The sequence below is a fragment of the Neoarius graeffei genome, chromosome 12 (assembly GCF_027579695.1).
Source record: "Neoarius graeffei isolate fNeoGra1 chromosome 12, fNeoGra1.pri, whole genome shotgun sequence".
NCBI lineage: Eukaryota > Metazoa > Chordata > Actinopteri > Siluriformes > Ariidae > Neoarius > Neoarius graeffei.
The window spans coordinates 42,858,450-42,876,179 of NC_083580.1; the positions used below are offsets into that span (position 1 = coordinate 42,858,450).

At 43.2% G+C, this 17,730-nt stretch overlaps 1 protein-coding gene across 3 annotated transcripts in view; it reads right to left on the reverse strand.

Annotated features, from left to right (window-relative positions):
- Positions 1-955: 955 nt before the first annotated feature.
- The window catches only part of lifrb (LIF receptor subunit alpha b), a 55,814-nt gene continuing 39,039 nt past the window's right edge, over positions 956-17,730 (reverse strand). For 2 of the 3 annotated variants that reach the window (XM_060935916.1, XM_060935915.1), the window contains 6 exons: positions 14,863-14,961; positions 13,409-13,564; positions 13,132-13,266; positions 3,216-3,309; positions 3,035-3,098; positions 956-1,669 (listed from right to left, as the gene is read on the reverse strand). In XM_060935916.1, the coding sequence (XP_060791899.1) occupies positions 1,340-1,669; positions 3,035-3,098; positions 3,216-3,309; positions 13,132-13,266; positions 13,409-13,564; positions 14,863-14,961 (878 nt within the window). In that variant the 3' untranslated portion in view covers positions 956-1,339. The remainder of the gene's footprint in view (positions 1,670-3,034; positions 3,099-3,215; positions 3,310-13,131; positions 13,267-13,408; positions 13,565-14,862; positions 14,962-17,730) is intronic. The other variant, XR_009655743.1, reaches the window with a different exon arrangement.

The window sequence follows — 17,730 nt, forward strand, 5'->3', positions numbered from 1 at the left end:
GGTGTAATTCACAGCTGTATAAAATAAAAATGAGCACTGATGTTTTAATGTTCATTTGCACATAATTATATTTTCTTCCTCTCCTGGAGCAAACAGATTTGGTACATGCTTGTAAGAAACAGGGTAAACGGGCAAGTGTTATGGTGTCGCAAAATAAAGTCATGTGACAGGGTTTTTTCCCATTTGTGTAGCCACTTCCCTTTTTCCAGAGAAAAAGTGAAGTTAACCACGACATCGAGGAATTTTTATTCAATGTTAAAAAATAAAAAAATAAAAAAATCTGTTAGACTGTCAGGAACAGACAAGGTTTTGATTGCAAGTCCAGGATATTTTTTTAAAGAAATAAAGTGCATAAAATAAAAGGTTAATCTCAGATTCAAATTTGTGATACAGGCAATGGTTATCAAAAATATTCTAGACTATACAAAGCTAAACTCAATTAGCTAAAGACATCAGGGTGAAAATCATTATAATATTATGATAGAGGCAGATCAAGAGCTTAAACTCTGTAAGCTGTGAAGGTGGGGTCAAGTCTTTTTATGGATGATGGATGGTGTATGCGTATGACCTGAAGTCAAGATAAAGAAATTGTCACAGTATTACATCAGTTTTCCACCATTTATGTATTTCCTTTCTGATTACTTATATAACCATGTTAATTTTATCTTTATTAATTTTAATTATCATCTTTGTTAATTTTAATCTTTATTTGACCAATGAGCATGAAGTTTTTGTTTATCTGTAACCAATTATTGACACACCTGCTTTGGACAATTTAACCTCATATAAAACTTTGTCTGTTGGAGTTATCCTCCCTGGCCATGATGAGAATAACCCTATAACTCTGTGTCTCTGGGAGTTTACTTTTTATCTGTCTTCAGAAAGTAGCCTACTTTTTCCACAACAATTGTACATAAAGAGTCCTAGGTCAATAAACAAACAATATTCAGACATGTTATCTGATGTAAAATGTGTTTATTTCAACATCTGTCAAGATAACTGCTGCAGGATATACAATCACAATAAAATAATGTACATGAATAGTATTCACATTAACTGTGCAGAGGGTTACATTTTTGAATACTTAAAAATGATACAAACTCAAACTGGTATAAACAAACTTTTCAAAAATTCTTCTGAAAAGTCTTAAAATGCTGCTACTGCTGAACTCCACTATTTTTGTAGAGAGGAAGAAGATACGAGTTTCATAAAGTAGATCTGATATCAACTAACAGAGGTGGAATTAAATAAGTTCATCCTCATAATGCATTTCAGACATGTTGGATGGTGAGTGGGACCACCATTGAGCATCAGTGTGTTGGTGCTGGATACTGCCATTCTATGTCTGAGGCATGTAACCTGTAACTAAATCATTATCAGCTGCAGGCAACAGGGCTATGCTGTATGTTGGGTTGTGAATCCCGGGACATGGGAGCTGCTTGTAAGAAAGGTCAACAGGAATGGGAGTGGGTGGATTATGAGAAGTTCTTTGATATCTTTCAGACTGCAGGGAGTCTTTGGCGTATGAAGTGTTGAGATGCAGGGCTTGATGGTGTCCTTTCTGCAGATCTAGTACTGTTTGTGCAGGACAGAATTCCGGACTCTTTACTTTCAACATGTCATTTTCTTCCCGCAACAGTTGATCCATTACTTGGCACTGATAAGCATTCTACAAATAGAAGACCCAAATATGTTATGAATCAAATTACTTTTTGTAATTCGGTACCAAAGAATGAACAGTGGGAGTTTTTGTTTATTCGTTTTTGTTCTTGTGTATTCACGCAACATCATCTTCCAATCTGCAAATTTAATTAGAATTTTCAAGAATTCAAGTCCAGAAATTGGATAAAATACTGGAAAGTGTTCATCAGACTCAAATATCAAAGATGCCTCACATTAGGTGGCATGCCAATGAAAACAAATAATGCACTGTTGAAAAAAATATAATGGTGAAAGAGACAAATGACTATGGTTTTGTTTTATAGTATTACCTAGGAAACACACAAAAGTATGAACAGCAGCTAATATAGAAGAATTTCATCACAAGGAGACTCCAATTAGCCAAGTTAGCAGGTTAGCAGTAATGTCCTGTGGTAAATTTAAAGCAATGCTTCGGCCAAAGGAATTTTACCCCAAAAAGTAATCCATCAGTCAAGCTATGTTTGGAGTTTGAAATGAGCCTCTTTAGTTTTCATTTATAGCTATGAGGCTAATAATGCTATCAGTTTAGCATTGTACAAATTGCATGCTTACGGTATATAATAAAATATCATTTTAACAAGTGAAAATATCTCATCCATTATTTTTTATTTATATATATTACACAAAAAAATGTGCAAATTTATCTAATATTTCTAATTATAAGATGATACAGTCAATACCAGATTATTAACTATTTTCAAGACATTTTTATTCATTTCAAGTTTGAACACCTTGTTATATTAGCAGAATTATCCATCAATAGAACAAGACAATTTAAAATCTGAAGTGAGTCAGAATGTCTTAAAATAGCTCTCATGATCTTATTTTTATCATAATCTGACAATGAGAAATATTAGATACAGTCAACTATATTAAAGGTTTTTTTTTTTTTACTCAATGTGATGTGTAAATACTCGGACATTCAGCTTTACACCACTTGTATTAACAGCAGAATTAGTTGTATGTGCGCAAATCATGATATGTATAAATCAGATTACATACTGGTGCAGAGTGACACCAAATTATGTTTGATTCAGCTTCAAGATGGAGCTAAGATTCTTCTTAGCTCTGTGACTATGTTCACATAACATACAGCATCCAGAACCACATTTGTTTGAGACACTAAAAAAGTCAAAAGTGCCATCTGTGTTAAAATGAGTTTGCACAAAGCTATAATGGAAGCTATAAACTTTCAATCGACTCCAAAAAATATCTTGGCTGATGGTATTTGGGATGAGAGGAATTGTATGAATGGAAATCAGTTCTTTACATTGTTGCCGTTGAGAAAGACACTTTTTGTGCTGTGAGCAGCAGACAAGCACTGAGAACTCACTTTTTGAAGAAATTCTTCTGAAAGCGTCGGCTTGGGAACCTCAGGCCACAGCACTGATTTCAACCTGATGGATTCATTCAAGAACAGGGAAGAAAAAAAAAAAAGCACAAAACAACACTTTTACTCTGTGCACTGTGTGAGGTTCTCATTGAATTTACAATGTGTTTTGTATGTGCCATACCATTTCTTATTTCTGTAGGCAAGGACTACAATGAGGCAAAGGACAAAAATCATAATGGCCAGACCAGAAACAAGATTAATAATCACCAGGCCAACTGCAGAAAAAAAAAAAGATTTCAACATTCATACTATCATGCATGCATTTAATGTGCTTAAATTGCAGTGAAATTCCAGGAGGGTTTCTCTAAATATGACTGAACACTACATTACACTACACTTCTTATCTGGCATTTTCTAGCCAATTACAGTAATAAATTCTCAACTCATCTCATCATCTGTAGCTGCTTTATCCTGTTCTACAGGGTCGCAGGCAAGCTGGAGCCCAGCTGACTATGGGCGAAAGGCGGGGTACACCCTGGACAAGTCGCCAGGTCATCACAGGGCTGACACATAGACACAGACAACCATTCACACTCACATTCACACCTACGGTCAATTTAGAGTCACCAGTTAACCTAACCTGCATGTCTTTGGACTGTGGGGGAAACCGGAGCACCCGGAGGAAACCCACGCAGACACGGGGAGAACATGCAAATTCCGCACAGAAAGGCCCTCGCCGGCCACGGGGCTCAAACCTGGACCTTCTTGCTGTGAGGAAACAGCGCTAACCGCTACACCACCGTGCCGCCCCCAGTAATAAATTGTGTGTAATAAATTAAAACCCTTCATGTGAACAATGACATTTTTACTATATGTATAGTTCTAAAAACTACAGGCTTCCCTGAACTGAAATATGTTTTGCCCTTCTGCATGTTTCTTGATCAAGTAGTCAAGTTCTAGCTTTTATAGTCTCGTGACTTCCAAAAGTGAAAAGGGAGAAAATCGCATTTCAAGATTCCACTCTAATTCCATTGCAAGACACCAACACAATAACTGTCTACAAGTAACTGGTATTTATTGATTTAATTTGCATTTCAAATAATGTCAAATAAATAAATACACTGAATAAATATAAAAATTAAATACGACCATGGAGATTGTCTATCTCTATACCACATGTTCTTTGTCTTGGCTTATTACCAACCTAATGTGATGTTTATGGAAAGCCTTGGCAAGTTTAGAAAGTGAGTAAAAAACCACTTCCATCTCGTTTGGTGAAACGTACACTATATGGCCAAAAGTATGCGGACACCTGACCATCGCACTCAAATGGGAACATCCCATTCCAGATGTAGATTTTGCAGTGTGGCTATGCGGAGCATTAGTGAGGTCAGGTAGTGATGTCAGATGAGGAGGCCTGGGGCACAGTCTGCGTTCCAATTCATCCAAATGGTGTTAAGTGGGGTTGAGATCAAGTGTGATGGTTAGGGGTTCATGTACAGTACTGTGCAAAAGTCTTAGGGACATGTAAAGAAATGCTGTCGGCCAACATTGGCTTAAAAATAATTTATTTATATATATATACACACACACACACACACACACACACACACACACACACACACACACACACACACTATAAACAGCAGTAAGCTGTTGAAACAAAGTCAATATTTGGTGTGAGATGACCCTTTACTTTAAAAAATAAAAATTGTCATCTCGGGTACAGTTAGTGCAGTTTTAAGGAAATTTACGGTAGGTTTTACTGAGCATCTTGCAGAACCAGCCAGAGTTCTTCTGGACACTCTGTCACACTTGCTTCTTAATTCTGCAACAAAACCCAGTAATCTTCATTATGTTTTCTTTTTTCATCTGAAAAGTGGTCTCTTTTGTAATATGCTGCTCAAATACAAACTTTTTTCTGTAACATTTAATTTTGTGCTAGAAAACAAACATTTGGAACTCTAAAATGTTTTTGTACTGACTCCAGAATGTAGAAGTCATAAAATAGAAATCTATTACAAAGTTGGTATGAAAAAAATAGGGTGCCCAAGACTTTTGCACAGTACTGTACATTTGGCAATATAGTGTATTTATGCTGTACTAAAGCAGAATTGGCAAAGTAAGCTGCATACTTGCAAATAACAGTTTTTCCTCAGCCAACCACACAAATATTCTACTGTCTTCAGTTTTATATCAGGACAAACACACTAAAACAGGACCATATACTGTTTCAGTGCTGACTAAAAACCAAAAAAAAAAAAAGGCAATTAAAACAATAGAGATCCTAACAGATACAGCATATATATGCAACTAAATCATATGTACCAGAGGCAGGCTTATCTTCTGTAAATGCTTTGTTCATTGGGAAATGGCAGGAGTAGGTGGGATTGGTCAGAATTTCTTGAGAAGTGGGATTTAAAAAAAAAAAAAAACAACAACCTCCAATTCCCACCTCCAAAACTCTACCACAGAGTGCCAAATGTTTTCTCTCCTCTACTGCATTGCTTATGTGCCCTGAAAGAGCTGTAAACTGTACAGCTAATTAATTTATTTCATGTACCATCATACAAGGTATGCAAACAATGCCCAAAACTTTTTGGAGGTTGTAGAAGATCCTGAGAAAAGCATAGTTCCACCAAGCTGGAAGTTGGCAGAGGGATGCTTTGTTCCAAAGGAAGAGGGTTCCTTCACAACTGCTCTGAGTGTGGAATGCAAGACATTCTTCTCTCTGCTCACAAAAAGACTGGCCTCCTACATGACGCAGAACCAATACATCAACACATTCATACAGAAAAAGAGATATCCCAGGCTTTTTAGGGTGTCTGGAACACACTTCAATGATTAGCCAACTGATCTGAGAGGCCAAGCAGAAGAAAGGTGACCTAACAGTCATCTGGTTAGACCTTGTGAATACCTATGGGTCAATCACACATGACCTTATCCAAGAAGGACTGGACCACTTCTAATATATTCTGGCCGCTATCTGAGACATAAGCTCGAGCTACCTGGGAGGGTTCAAACTCAGATTTACATCAGACCAGTTCACAACCAACTGGGAAGATCTCCAAAAGGGGATTCTGACAGGGTGCACCATCTCACCCATCCTGTTTATCATGGGCATGACTCTCCTGATTTCAACAGCAGAGGGTGTAACCCCTGACCCCACGCTGGAGTCAGGCATTGTCCAGCCAGTACTCTGAAGGTTCATGGATGACATCACAATAACAATGGTGTCGCATGTCCAAGCAAAATGGGTATTGGAAACCCTGGATAATGTAGCCACTTGGGCAAGGATGTCCTTCAAGGCCAGAAAGTCCAGGAGTTTGGTGATTAAGACAGGCAAAGTCCAGGGTGAGATCATTCCATCCATTGAAGACAACCCGATAAAGTGCTTGGGGAAGTGGTTCGACGCATCACTGACAGATCAAGCCAATGTCACCAACGCTGTGAAGTAGATCAACGAGTGGTTGATCATCAACAAATCCAGACTCCCCAGCAAGTTCAAGACCTGGCTGTACGAGCATGGCCTCCTGCCCAGGCTTCTGTGGCTCTTCACAGTCTATGAGTTCCGCATGACTGCTGGAGAGAGCATCAAGAGGAAAACCAACAAACACCTGCAGAGATGGTTGGAAATTCCTCCAAGCTTCTACTCAGCGGGCTTCTACATTCAGTCAGGGCAACTACAGATCCCCCTGTCATCAGTTGTGGAGGAATTCAAAGTGGCTAAATGTAGCTGCCATCCCTTAAGCCTGAGAGACTCGAAAGATGACCTGGTGAAGCAAGCAGGGCTCACAACCAGGTCTGGGTGCAAGTGGGCAGCCAGCACAGCCATAGAGCAGGCAGTGAGTGCTCTGAAGCTGCGAGACATCTTGGAAAACCCTTGTGCTGGTCAGAAAGGACTCGGCTCTGCATGCTTCCAGCAGTGGGGAAATACAGGTGTGAGGAACAGGCGGGACATGGTCCATGCAGAAATACGGGCCCGTAAGGAGGAAAGGCAGATGGCAAGAGCAGTGGAACAAGGGTCTCAGGGCGCATGGACAAAATGGGATTTGCCTAAGCGCAAGATCTCATGGGCAGAGTTGTGGCATCTGGAGCCCTTCCGTATTTCCTTCCTTTTGCGGTCCGTGCACGACACCCTTCCTTCTCTAGCACATCTGCACACATGGGGGCTGAGAGAACACCCAAAATGCAAGCTCTGTGGTCAAAAGGGGACATTGGCGCACATTCTGTCAGGGTGCAAAACAGCTCTTTCCCAAGGACGGTATAGGTGGCGCCATGACAAAGTGCTTTTGTCTCTAGCTGACACAGTGGAGTGGGAGAGATGCAAGAAGAGGCCTGCCACTACAGACTTGAAGAAGGCGATCACCTTCATCAAGGAGGGAGCCAGGACATTCTCAACCAAAAGACCAAAGCCCAATCTTCTGCAAAATGCCAGGTCCTGGGAGATGAGAGTCAACTTGGGGAAGAGGCTGCAGTTCCCGGAGGTGGTGCACACAACCCTCTGCCCACGTATTGTTTTGTGGTCAACCAAGGATAAGAAAATAATACTGGTTGAGCTGACGGTACCTTGGGAGGAGGGATGTGATGAGGCCCACATGAGGAATGACTAAGTACCAGTCCCTAGTTCAAGAGTGCAAGGACAAGGGATGGCAGGCATGGCTGTTCCCAGTGGAGATCGGCTGCAGAGGTTTCCCTGCCAAATCAATCTGGCGGTTTTCATCATCTCTGGGCCTAGACAAAAGAAGCAAAAAAACAAACAGCTCATAGGATGAGGCCACCATAAGGTCCATTCCTTGTCGTGGTGTGGTGACGCGTGTCTCCGTGACCCCTAGAGCTATGCCAGCTGGAGCGTAAGCTCCTGGTAGGGCCTCCCATGCTGGATTGGTCAAAGGGTAGAGGCCAGACTAAATGTGGACCAACTCCCCCGGAGTTCAACGGGTTTGCGTAGGGCCAACACCCCTGCCTAGAAAAAACTCACGTTACAGAAACATCAACGACAGTTCAGAAGTGTCGTTGATGGCCTATGCTCCCCAGCGGGCAATGGGCTTAAGTAAGTAAGTCATAGGATGAGGGAGGAGGTAAAATGCCTCCTGCTGAATATGGAGTAGGCGGGAGAAGGAAAACTGGAAGCCAGGAGCAGATGGGCAGTGTCCTGACCACCACTGCCAGCTCACCAACTGGAGAGTGTTATTGTTGAGGGCCAAAACGCTCAGTGAAGGTTATGTACCACCTGACAACATCTGCTGCTAGCTAAAGGCTATGGGTACTTTAGAAGGTAACTGGAGAATGCACCCCACCAGGTTTATATCACAAGACCTGTTTACAGGAAGAATGGGACAAAATAACACCTGAAACATCACTTGGTGTCTTCAGTCCCTAAACATTTTTTATGTATTGTGAGAAGGAATGGCCACATTACAAAGTGGTAAATGCTTTACCGTCCCAGCTTTTTTTTCTTTTTGGAAATGTGTTGCAAGAATCAAAATTGAAATGTGTTGAAAAACACAGAAATGTGTTATTTTAAAAAATGAAATAAAATTAATCAAGTAAAACATCAAATAATATATTCAAATAATCATTGTTTTCACGGCAATACAGGTCAAAGATTATTTACAAATCACTGTTTTACTTTCAATTCCAACAAACCATTCCAGTTTTTTCTGATTTGGGTTTGTAATGAAAAAAAAATTTTTTTTTTCCAGTTTTAAAGTGCTAATGACACGTTTTTGACATCTTTGGAGATGTTTTATAACATAAAAAGTAATTCCCGATGATCCATATATTAATTCACGAAGGCGCCTATTTTACAAGTTATGATAAAAAACGCGGTTATTTGGGCAAATTTGACGGGGCTGCAGCACCCAGGAGACGAAAGAGGAGGAGGAGCTATATGACATCAGCGAAAGAGCCTTCCTCCTAACTTACCAGTTTGTTGTTGATGCGGCAGGTGTTCAGTTTATCATTATTAGTATTATTATTATACACATACATACATACATACATATACATATATATATAAGTTATGCTGCCTTCGTGTTGTGTTGCCGGCTTTTGCTCCAAAACCCACAAGGATGGGGTAAGTTTATTCAAGTTTCCCAGAGATCCCGAGCTGCATGCGTAGTGGGTGAAGCAAGTCAGGCACACTCGTGACAAGTGGGAGCCCTCACCAACATCCGTCCTGTGCTCTGAACACTTCGATTTGGATTGTTTTGACACCCTTCCCAGCTTAAAAGAATCTCTTGGGTGTTCAGTTCAGCACAAACGTGTGTTACTGCCATCAGCAGTGCCTACAGTATTCCGGAGGGGGTCTACTAGTAGCTATGCCGGATCCAGCAGTCGCCTGGGACAAGCCGACTCCTCCAAAGACAGTCCTCCTGTCAGAACATGTGTTGAGAAACGACATAAGATAAAGGTATGTAGAGCTATAGAGTGCTCCAACATGATGCTAAAAATAGTAACCATGCGGTCTGCGCGGCCATCTTGGAAGTGACTCGCTCCAGAGCGCTCATAGAGTACACATTCATGATAATCATAAATGTAATCATAAAGTCGGCATGATATCAGTCATGTATTTGCTTGTGAAAGCTTGCGGCTTTCATGTAACTGCCGCCTAGCAACGAGAGGCAAAGGGTAAAGAGGGTAGGCTATCATAGATTCTATTCGGAAGAGATCAATACATGATTGCTTAAAAATTAGGTATTTTAACAATTTGCATCTGTTTTGTGATTATCGTGACACTTGTGTGTTATATAGAACTGTATGTCTTATCAGCACATCGAGGATCTTCCACCGGAGGCTTTAGCAAGTACTCGTAGCAACACTACACTTTACCCTTTGCCATGCGTTGTTAGGGAACGGTAGCAAGTACCCCGATGACCGACTTCAAGAATATGTAGAAAAAAATTTAGAAATTATACTTTCCAAAAGTCATTTGAGCTTGGTGTATTGCATTTCCATTTATATTGTAGGTTCTTGCTGATGTTTTTGCGGAGTATGACGCAGCTGCTGAATCAGAAGCTGCAGAGTTTGTATGTACTAGTTGTGAACATTCACATTATTATCAATCTCATTTATTTAAAATCAGATAAAATCATGCCATCATGATCACTGCTTAAAGTACCAGTATTTGGTTGTTGAAGAGCTAGCACTAGAGAGTTCACCGGCGTTTTCATGCGCCATTTCCATTGAGTAGAACAGCCAGTGAACCGCAGCGTGTTCTTCCGCTAACGTCACAACATGGCCGCGAGCCACGGACCCAGTTTTCTTGCGCTGTGCAATTAAAAGTTGGATATTCGCGTAACAACAGCTTCTTTTCACGTAATTATAACAGAAATCTAACATGTTTGCCATGTTGTATAGTTTATTTAAGAAATTGCATAGAGTCATGTTCGTGTCATCAGCACTTTAAGCTGTTTCCAGTGATAAGTCAGGTTCTCTCATTTAAATTTGTGTGACAAACAATTGTGGAAACTGTTTTTATTTTGCCAGTCACTTTATTCCTTAACAATAAAATGATTTTTGAAACTGGAAAAAAGATAAACACTAGAGGTCAGAACACACCTCCAAGTGAAGCTCGAGATGAGAAGATTTTTCTTCATCTTCCAGCTGCTCCTGTTAGGGTTGCCACAGCGGAGGTGGTCCGCATATTTAATTTTTTTTTTTTTTTTTTTTACACCAGATGCCCTTCCTGATGCAACCCTCCCCAATCTATCCAGGCTTGGGATCAACACTAAGCACGCACTGTCTTGTACAACCCCAGTGGCTGGGTGTTTGTTTTGCCTAATCTGCATGTCTTTGACATGTGGGGGAGACCAGAGCACCCAGAGGAAACCTACACAGACACAAAGAGAACATGCAAACTCCATATTGACCCATCCCACGTGACGTCACGACAAATGCGGCTGCCATTTTGGACATGAACTACCAGTAGTCTACCACAGCCAACAACGAGGAACGACGGCGAAGCATCGAAAGGAATATAGCCATCAAAGAAAGTTTTTACTTTCAGCAAGACTTCCATCATGCCATTATATTGTTGTGCACCTGGATGTAGTAACCATCAACACACAAGGCAAGATTTATCATTTTATCAGATCCCGACAGATGCTGACCGACGGAGAAGATGGATAGCGGCCATTAACAGGAAAGATTGGCAGCCCTCGGCATACCAACGCTTGTGTAGTGACCACTTTGTTGGAGGTAAGACGAATAAAATTAGCCAGAAAAGGCATTACATCGCTGTTAACATTTTGTGGCATCGAGTGTGTAACCAAATAGGTTAAAATAACCCATTGTAACCTCTTTGTTCTTCTGTAGTAGCTATTAGCTAACGACATTAGCTAACGTTGTGTTCTTTTGTTGTTGGTAGACTGTAGGACAGATCAGAGGTAATGTCCTACAAATAAGTGTTCAAAACAAGAGGAACATGTATTTGTCTCTTAAATCCAGGCCGTTCCCTGTAATCTGTAACAACGGTTGGAGAAAGTAAATGGCAAATAGTGAGTGCACAAACCATAGAAGGTAAACTGTACACAGCGCCAGGGCAGTGTGATGGTATGTCTACTTTTAGATTATGTTAGCTTATCAATGAACACACTCGTCACTCGACGAGTTTCACGTCTTTACGACGGATACTTAAATGTGTGTTAGGTATTATTGTTGCAGTCTAAGCAGTCATTGTAGCAGCTAGATGAGCGAGAACCAAAAGGGTCTGTGCCATAAACCATTATTTCTGTACAGTAAACGTCGTTCTCTAAGCCCATGTTTACATTAGACCGTATCAGCGGATCATCAGATTAACGTTTTTAAAATGATTAGTGTGCACACAGCAACACCAATACACGATTTGCGTGCACACAGCAATACCAATACACGGATACGCTCGGCTCCGCAGGCATCCTGCGCTCCAAATCACTCCGCCCTGAACAGCGAGTGCCCTCTGGAGGGTGCGCACTCCGGCCCTGCGCAGCTCACAGAGCACGCGAGTGAAGTGCACAAGCAGTGATTCGGGACTGAGCCGCTGTGTGTGTGATCCCAGCGCATATCACTTACCCTTTGCAAGTGGAAGGATGGCAAGCCTAAAGACAATCATAACTACACAATGGGCAGTATTTGCATCAGTATTTTCATACTTTTATACTCTTTAATGAAAGGTGATACAAGGCGGAAGTCCGCGCCGTTTTTCAGCAGTCGCGTCACATGGCCAACGCCAGCGAATCAGGAAGGTGGATGTCACAGTGACGTTGTCCAATGAGACGCCAGCTAGAGCTCAGCACAGCGTATCCGCGTATTCTGAATGTTTACACAGCACCGGAGCTGACACGATCTGGATTGAATACGTGGACGCTGGCGGATTCCCGTTTCCCTGCGTTTCCAGGCGGTTTAATGTAAACGGACAGTGCATCAGCGAAGAAAACGAGACAGATACGGTCTAATGTAAACGTAGCCTAAGCCTGCTAACCTCAATTTTTGCAAATACCTCTCCCTCTGCTCGCCCTGTAAATGCCCTACGTCGCTGGATAGTGAAGGTGTTTTCTGCATCTCACTCCTTTTTCTTTTATGTTTTTCGTTTGTCGTCTTCCTCGCATTCAAACCGATTCGAACCGAAGTCCACTTCATGTCCAAAACGGCGGTCGCGTTTACGAAGGTCACGTGAGTGGGAAGGGTCAATAGAAAGACCCCCTTCAGCCATGGGGTTTGAACCTTCTTGCTGTGAGGCGACGGTGCTAACCACTGCACCACCATCCCACCTGAAGATTATTATACTACATAAATTTTGTTCTAATGTAAATATGACTAAGTGTACTTAAATTCTAGTCGTGGCTAAACATGGGCATGATTCCTCTTAACAGCAAGTGAAGCTGATGTCAGACAGATAGCTAATACATAAACTCAAACGTTTTCCAATTTCTTGCTACTTAAATAAATCACATATTTCCGAATGCAATGAATTAAGATCATCACTCTTGGTCTGGCAATTAAGGGGTTTGGAACCCATGAAACCATGAAGTCAAACACTGCTTGTAGGGCGCAGCAGTACAGAAATTATTTGCATCACTGTACAGGTAAAATATGAGCCTAAACGACACACATACCCTGAGGATACATTGACAGAGCGATCTCAGATACAGGACCGTCTCCTGCAGATGTGAAGGCCATCACTCTGAATGTGTAGCTTGCCACATCAGGAAGACTGATCGTGTGCTTCTGAATACTGGGGTCTTGAATTACTAGAATGAAATTCTACATGTTATTTTTGCACTCTACATAAAACTACAAAAAATAATGCAAATATTAATTTATTGTCAATACAAATATCTCTAAGAAATTTGTTCTTTACATTGAAAGTAAATGTGAGCAACTCTCACTTACCAAATGAATTAAAAGTTTCACCACCAACACGGCTGTAAGACACATTATAACCTTTGATAAAACCCTGCTGCTGCTGTTCAAGCACATTTTTCCAGGAGAGGTAAACATTTAAGCCCTCCTGCTCTACTCTTAGATTCTGAACTTGTCCTGATGGGGCTGGGGGAACAAAGACAGATCGCATGGAAATGTAAATGACAAAGAGTACAAGTACAGGATAGAAGCAACATATTGCCAAAACAAGGCACCATTTACTCATAATATACAGTATAATCTGCCATTAAATGATCAAGTATAAACAAGTGTCAACATCTCTCCATCCAGTAAGATAAGACTTGCAGGCCCGATTCAAGGCAGATAAAGGATTTTAATTAAGAAAGAATTAAATCTGATGAGCTGAGGTTTCAAAGATAAATAATTATAGCTTGGAGGAGTGGGTTGCCCAGCCTCTTTCATTGGGGCTGATGGTCACAGAGGCCACCCCCCCCTTCACCGGCACAGAGGCCACCCCCCCTTCACCGGCACAGAGGCCACCCCCCCTTCACCGGCACAGAGGCCACCCCCCCCTTCACCGGCACAGAGGCCACCCCCCCCTTCACCGGCACAGAGGCCACCCCCCCTTCACCGGCACAGAGGCCACCCCCCCTTCACCGGCACAGAGGCCACCCCCCCTTCACCGGCACAGAGGCCACCCCCCCTTCACCGGCACAGAGGCCACCCCTCCTTCACCGGCACAGAGGCCACCCCTCCTTCACCGGCACAGAGGCCACCCCTCCTTCACCGGCACAGAGGCCACCCCTCCTTCACCGGCACAGAGGCCACCCCTCCTTCACCGGCACAGAGGCCACCCCTCCTTCACCGGCACAGAGGCCACCCCTCCTTCACCGGCACAGAGGCCACCCCTCCTTCACCGACACAGAGGCCACCCCTCCTTCACCGACACAGAGGCCACCCCTCCTTCACCGACACAGAGGCCACCCCTCCTTCACCGACACAGAGGCCACCCCTCCTTCACCGACACAGAGGCCACCCCCCCTTCACCGACACAGAGGCCACCCCCCCTTCACCGTCACAGAGGCCACCGCTCCTTCACCGTCACAGAGGCCACCGCTCCTTCACCGTCACAGAGGCCACCGCTCCTTCACCGTCACAGAGGCCACCCCTCCTTCACAGTCACAGAGGCCACCCCTCCTTCACAGTCACAGAGGCCACCCCTCCTTCACAGTCACAGAGGCCACCCCTCCTTCACCGTCACAGAGGCCACCCCTCCTTCACCATCACAGACACAGAGGCCACCCCTCCTTCACCGTCACAGAGGCCACCCCTCCTTCACCGTCACGGACACAGAGGCCACCCCTCCTTCACGGATTCTGACAGACACAAAGGCTACTACTTCTCTGCAGAATAGTTAAAGGTTATAGTTGAAGGTTAAAAGAAAAAGAATACCGAGTACTTACGTAGTTCTCCCACATAGCCTTCTCTCCTCTGCAGCAAGTACGGTGCTTCTGAAGTGCAGCCATAAACTGAGAGAGTGTATTTCACGCCGTCTTTAAAATCTGTGTCCATGTCATAAAGAGCGGTGAAAAACATGAAAAATACACAGAATATTAACTTCAGCATTCCCATATTCTTTGCTATATTAATATTGTGTAGTTCTTGTAATACTGCAGAATAATCTGGTAATTTGTCTAATTTATGTAAGCAAATATGCTTACTTAAAGGAAAACTCCGGAGTGAAATGCTTTTTAGGTCTATTTTCGCATTATTGGGAGTGCATACATTGGGTTGCTATCACAATCACGTCAATCAGATGTGTTTTGAGAAAATTAGTTTTTTGTGATTTCAACCGGAAAGCGCTAACACGGCAGTGGCCGGGGCATGTCTTTTTGCCGATACAAAACGCTAGTTTTAAAACCATTGCAAAGCTCAAAACAACATGACAGTTCTGTGGAAGTGAGTGGAGGGTTCCTACAAGCAAAACGAGTTGTCCCTGCCTCTGCATGTGCACGGATAGAGTGTGTTATAAGAGTAAATAAAAATCCAGCGACCTTACCTGAAGTCGGTCTTCCTCAGACGCCATCTTGAGTGGACAGTCCGTAAAAGTCGAGTGCCGAGTGCAGAGCCCATCCCGCTGGAAATGCACCATGGGCTCTGCACTCGGCACTCGACTTTTACGGACTGTCCACTCAAGATGGCGTCTGAGGAAGACCGACTTCAGGTAAGGTCGCTGGATTTTTATTTACTTTTATAACACACTATTCGTGCACATGCAGAGCCAGGGACAACTCGTTTAGCTTGTAGGAACCCTCCACTCACTTCCACAGAACTGTCATGTTGTTTTGAGCTTTGCAATGGTTTTAAAACTAGCGTTTTGTATCGGCAAAAAGACATGCCCCGGCCACTGCCGTGTTAGCGCTTTCCGGTTGAAATCACAAAAAACTAATTTTCTCAAAACACATCGATTGACGTGATTGTGATAGCAACCCAGCGTATGCACTCCCAATAATGCGAAAACAGACCTAAAAAGCATTTAACTCCGGAGTTTTCCTTTAATTACTATAAAACACTGTACTTTCAATTACTGTCAAACAAGAAGTTGCTTTGGCATGTAAGACAGTACCCCTAAACAGGGTGCGATTTGTCAAAAAAACAGAAGGGGGGATTTTTTTTTTTAAATCATGAAACGTCACAAAATTAAGGTATCTAACAATAGGCTAACAGCTCAATAACATCCGATGATATCAAATGAATAACACTAAATGTAAATGAAAACGAACACTAAACCAGAGATAGTAAATTCATCTTCCTATCTAAGTTCGCATTGCTTGTCGCGTTGCTGAGATGTTTCTCTCCCTCCGGATTAAATGGACAGTGACTCGAAAATCACTAAAATACTAAAATAATATTAAATGAACAGTTTGCTCTGATGGCGCAGTTCATGTGGCCTTTTCTGCTTTCCCGTCGGTGCGCTATCCGCCGCGTTTCGCCCTTCTTTAATCCACATTTCTGCGAATTTCTCAGCAGGGAAGGAACGCACGTCTGGCCCATTGACAGCAAGGAAAAGAAGGCTGTTCAGTGTGGATACATTCATTCTGTTGCGCTCATCAGTAAGGATGTGATTCATGGCGCTAAATCCACGTTCACACACTGTTGTTGACACGGGAAGCGTGGCAACGACAGAAAGCAAGTTGAGGAGATTTTCTCCTTGGACTCCGTTGAACTTGTACTGTCGAAATTCTTTCAGCAGCAGAGCGGTGTCAGAGACCTCAGCTGCCAGGGTTTTTTGAATTCTAACAAGCTTGTCTTCCCCAAACAGAATGCGCTCGCCTTCATCCTTCGGCCAGCTTAAGGGGCACAGTGCAGCACACCGTTGTCGTCCAACCTGCGCTCCACATTATCTGCCAGCGAGGTGAAGAAGCGGTCACGGAACGCACTTGCCCTCTGCTGCTCTCGGTCGCTCGGCTGGCAGATATTCACCCCCTTGAATGAGTGCGTGTCGAGTTCCTGTCTCAGGCTTTTGGTGTTGGCGCCGTCAGCGAGCTTCATGGAGCGCAGGGCCCTCACTGCGATGTCCACCTCTGCATTGGCCTGGATGGCAGTGGCATCTCTCCTCTGCAGGAACAGAGACAGGGCTTTCAGAGTTTCCAGGGCATCTTTCACCAGCGCTAGTTCCATCAGAAAGATCCACTGAGTCATCTGGGAATGAATTCCCTGACACTTCGCCCTTTCTGTGGTGGATCTTGAGGTGTCCACAGCCAGCGCAGAAAAGAGACGCACCAAAGCTGGATAACTCTCCCAGAGAGCTGTCACTGACGTGCATGATGAAGACAGCCAGCGCACATCAAACACCCTGCCTATTCTGCGAGCATGCATGCCCAAATTGGAGGCGGCGATTTCAAGCTCGCGGGTGTGCTTGGGGCTCTGGGAGAAAAATGCATACAGGCAATCTGTAAACATCTGAAAATGACTTGCGTCTGTTGTGTGCTTCACCGCATCATGGACTGCAAGTTCCAATTTGTGATTCATGCAGTGAATTACAGTAATGTCAGGGTTCATCTCATCGCGCAGGAGAGTGGCAGCTCCCATGTATCGGCCCAGCATAGCGGCGGCCCCGTCAGTCGCGAAACCAATCAACCGGGAGCGCAGCATTTCCTTGGTGATGCCATCTCTCTCCAGGGTGTCCAGCAACGTGTCTCGTATGGCAGAACCCGTGCATGATTCCAATTCAATTAATTGATAGAAGTTGCAAACCTCTCCATCAAAGGGAACGCGAATGTAAACTATGAGACATGTTTTATTTGAGATGGTCGTGCTCTCGTCGATGA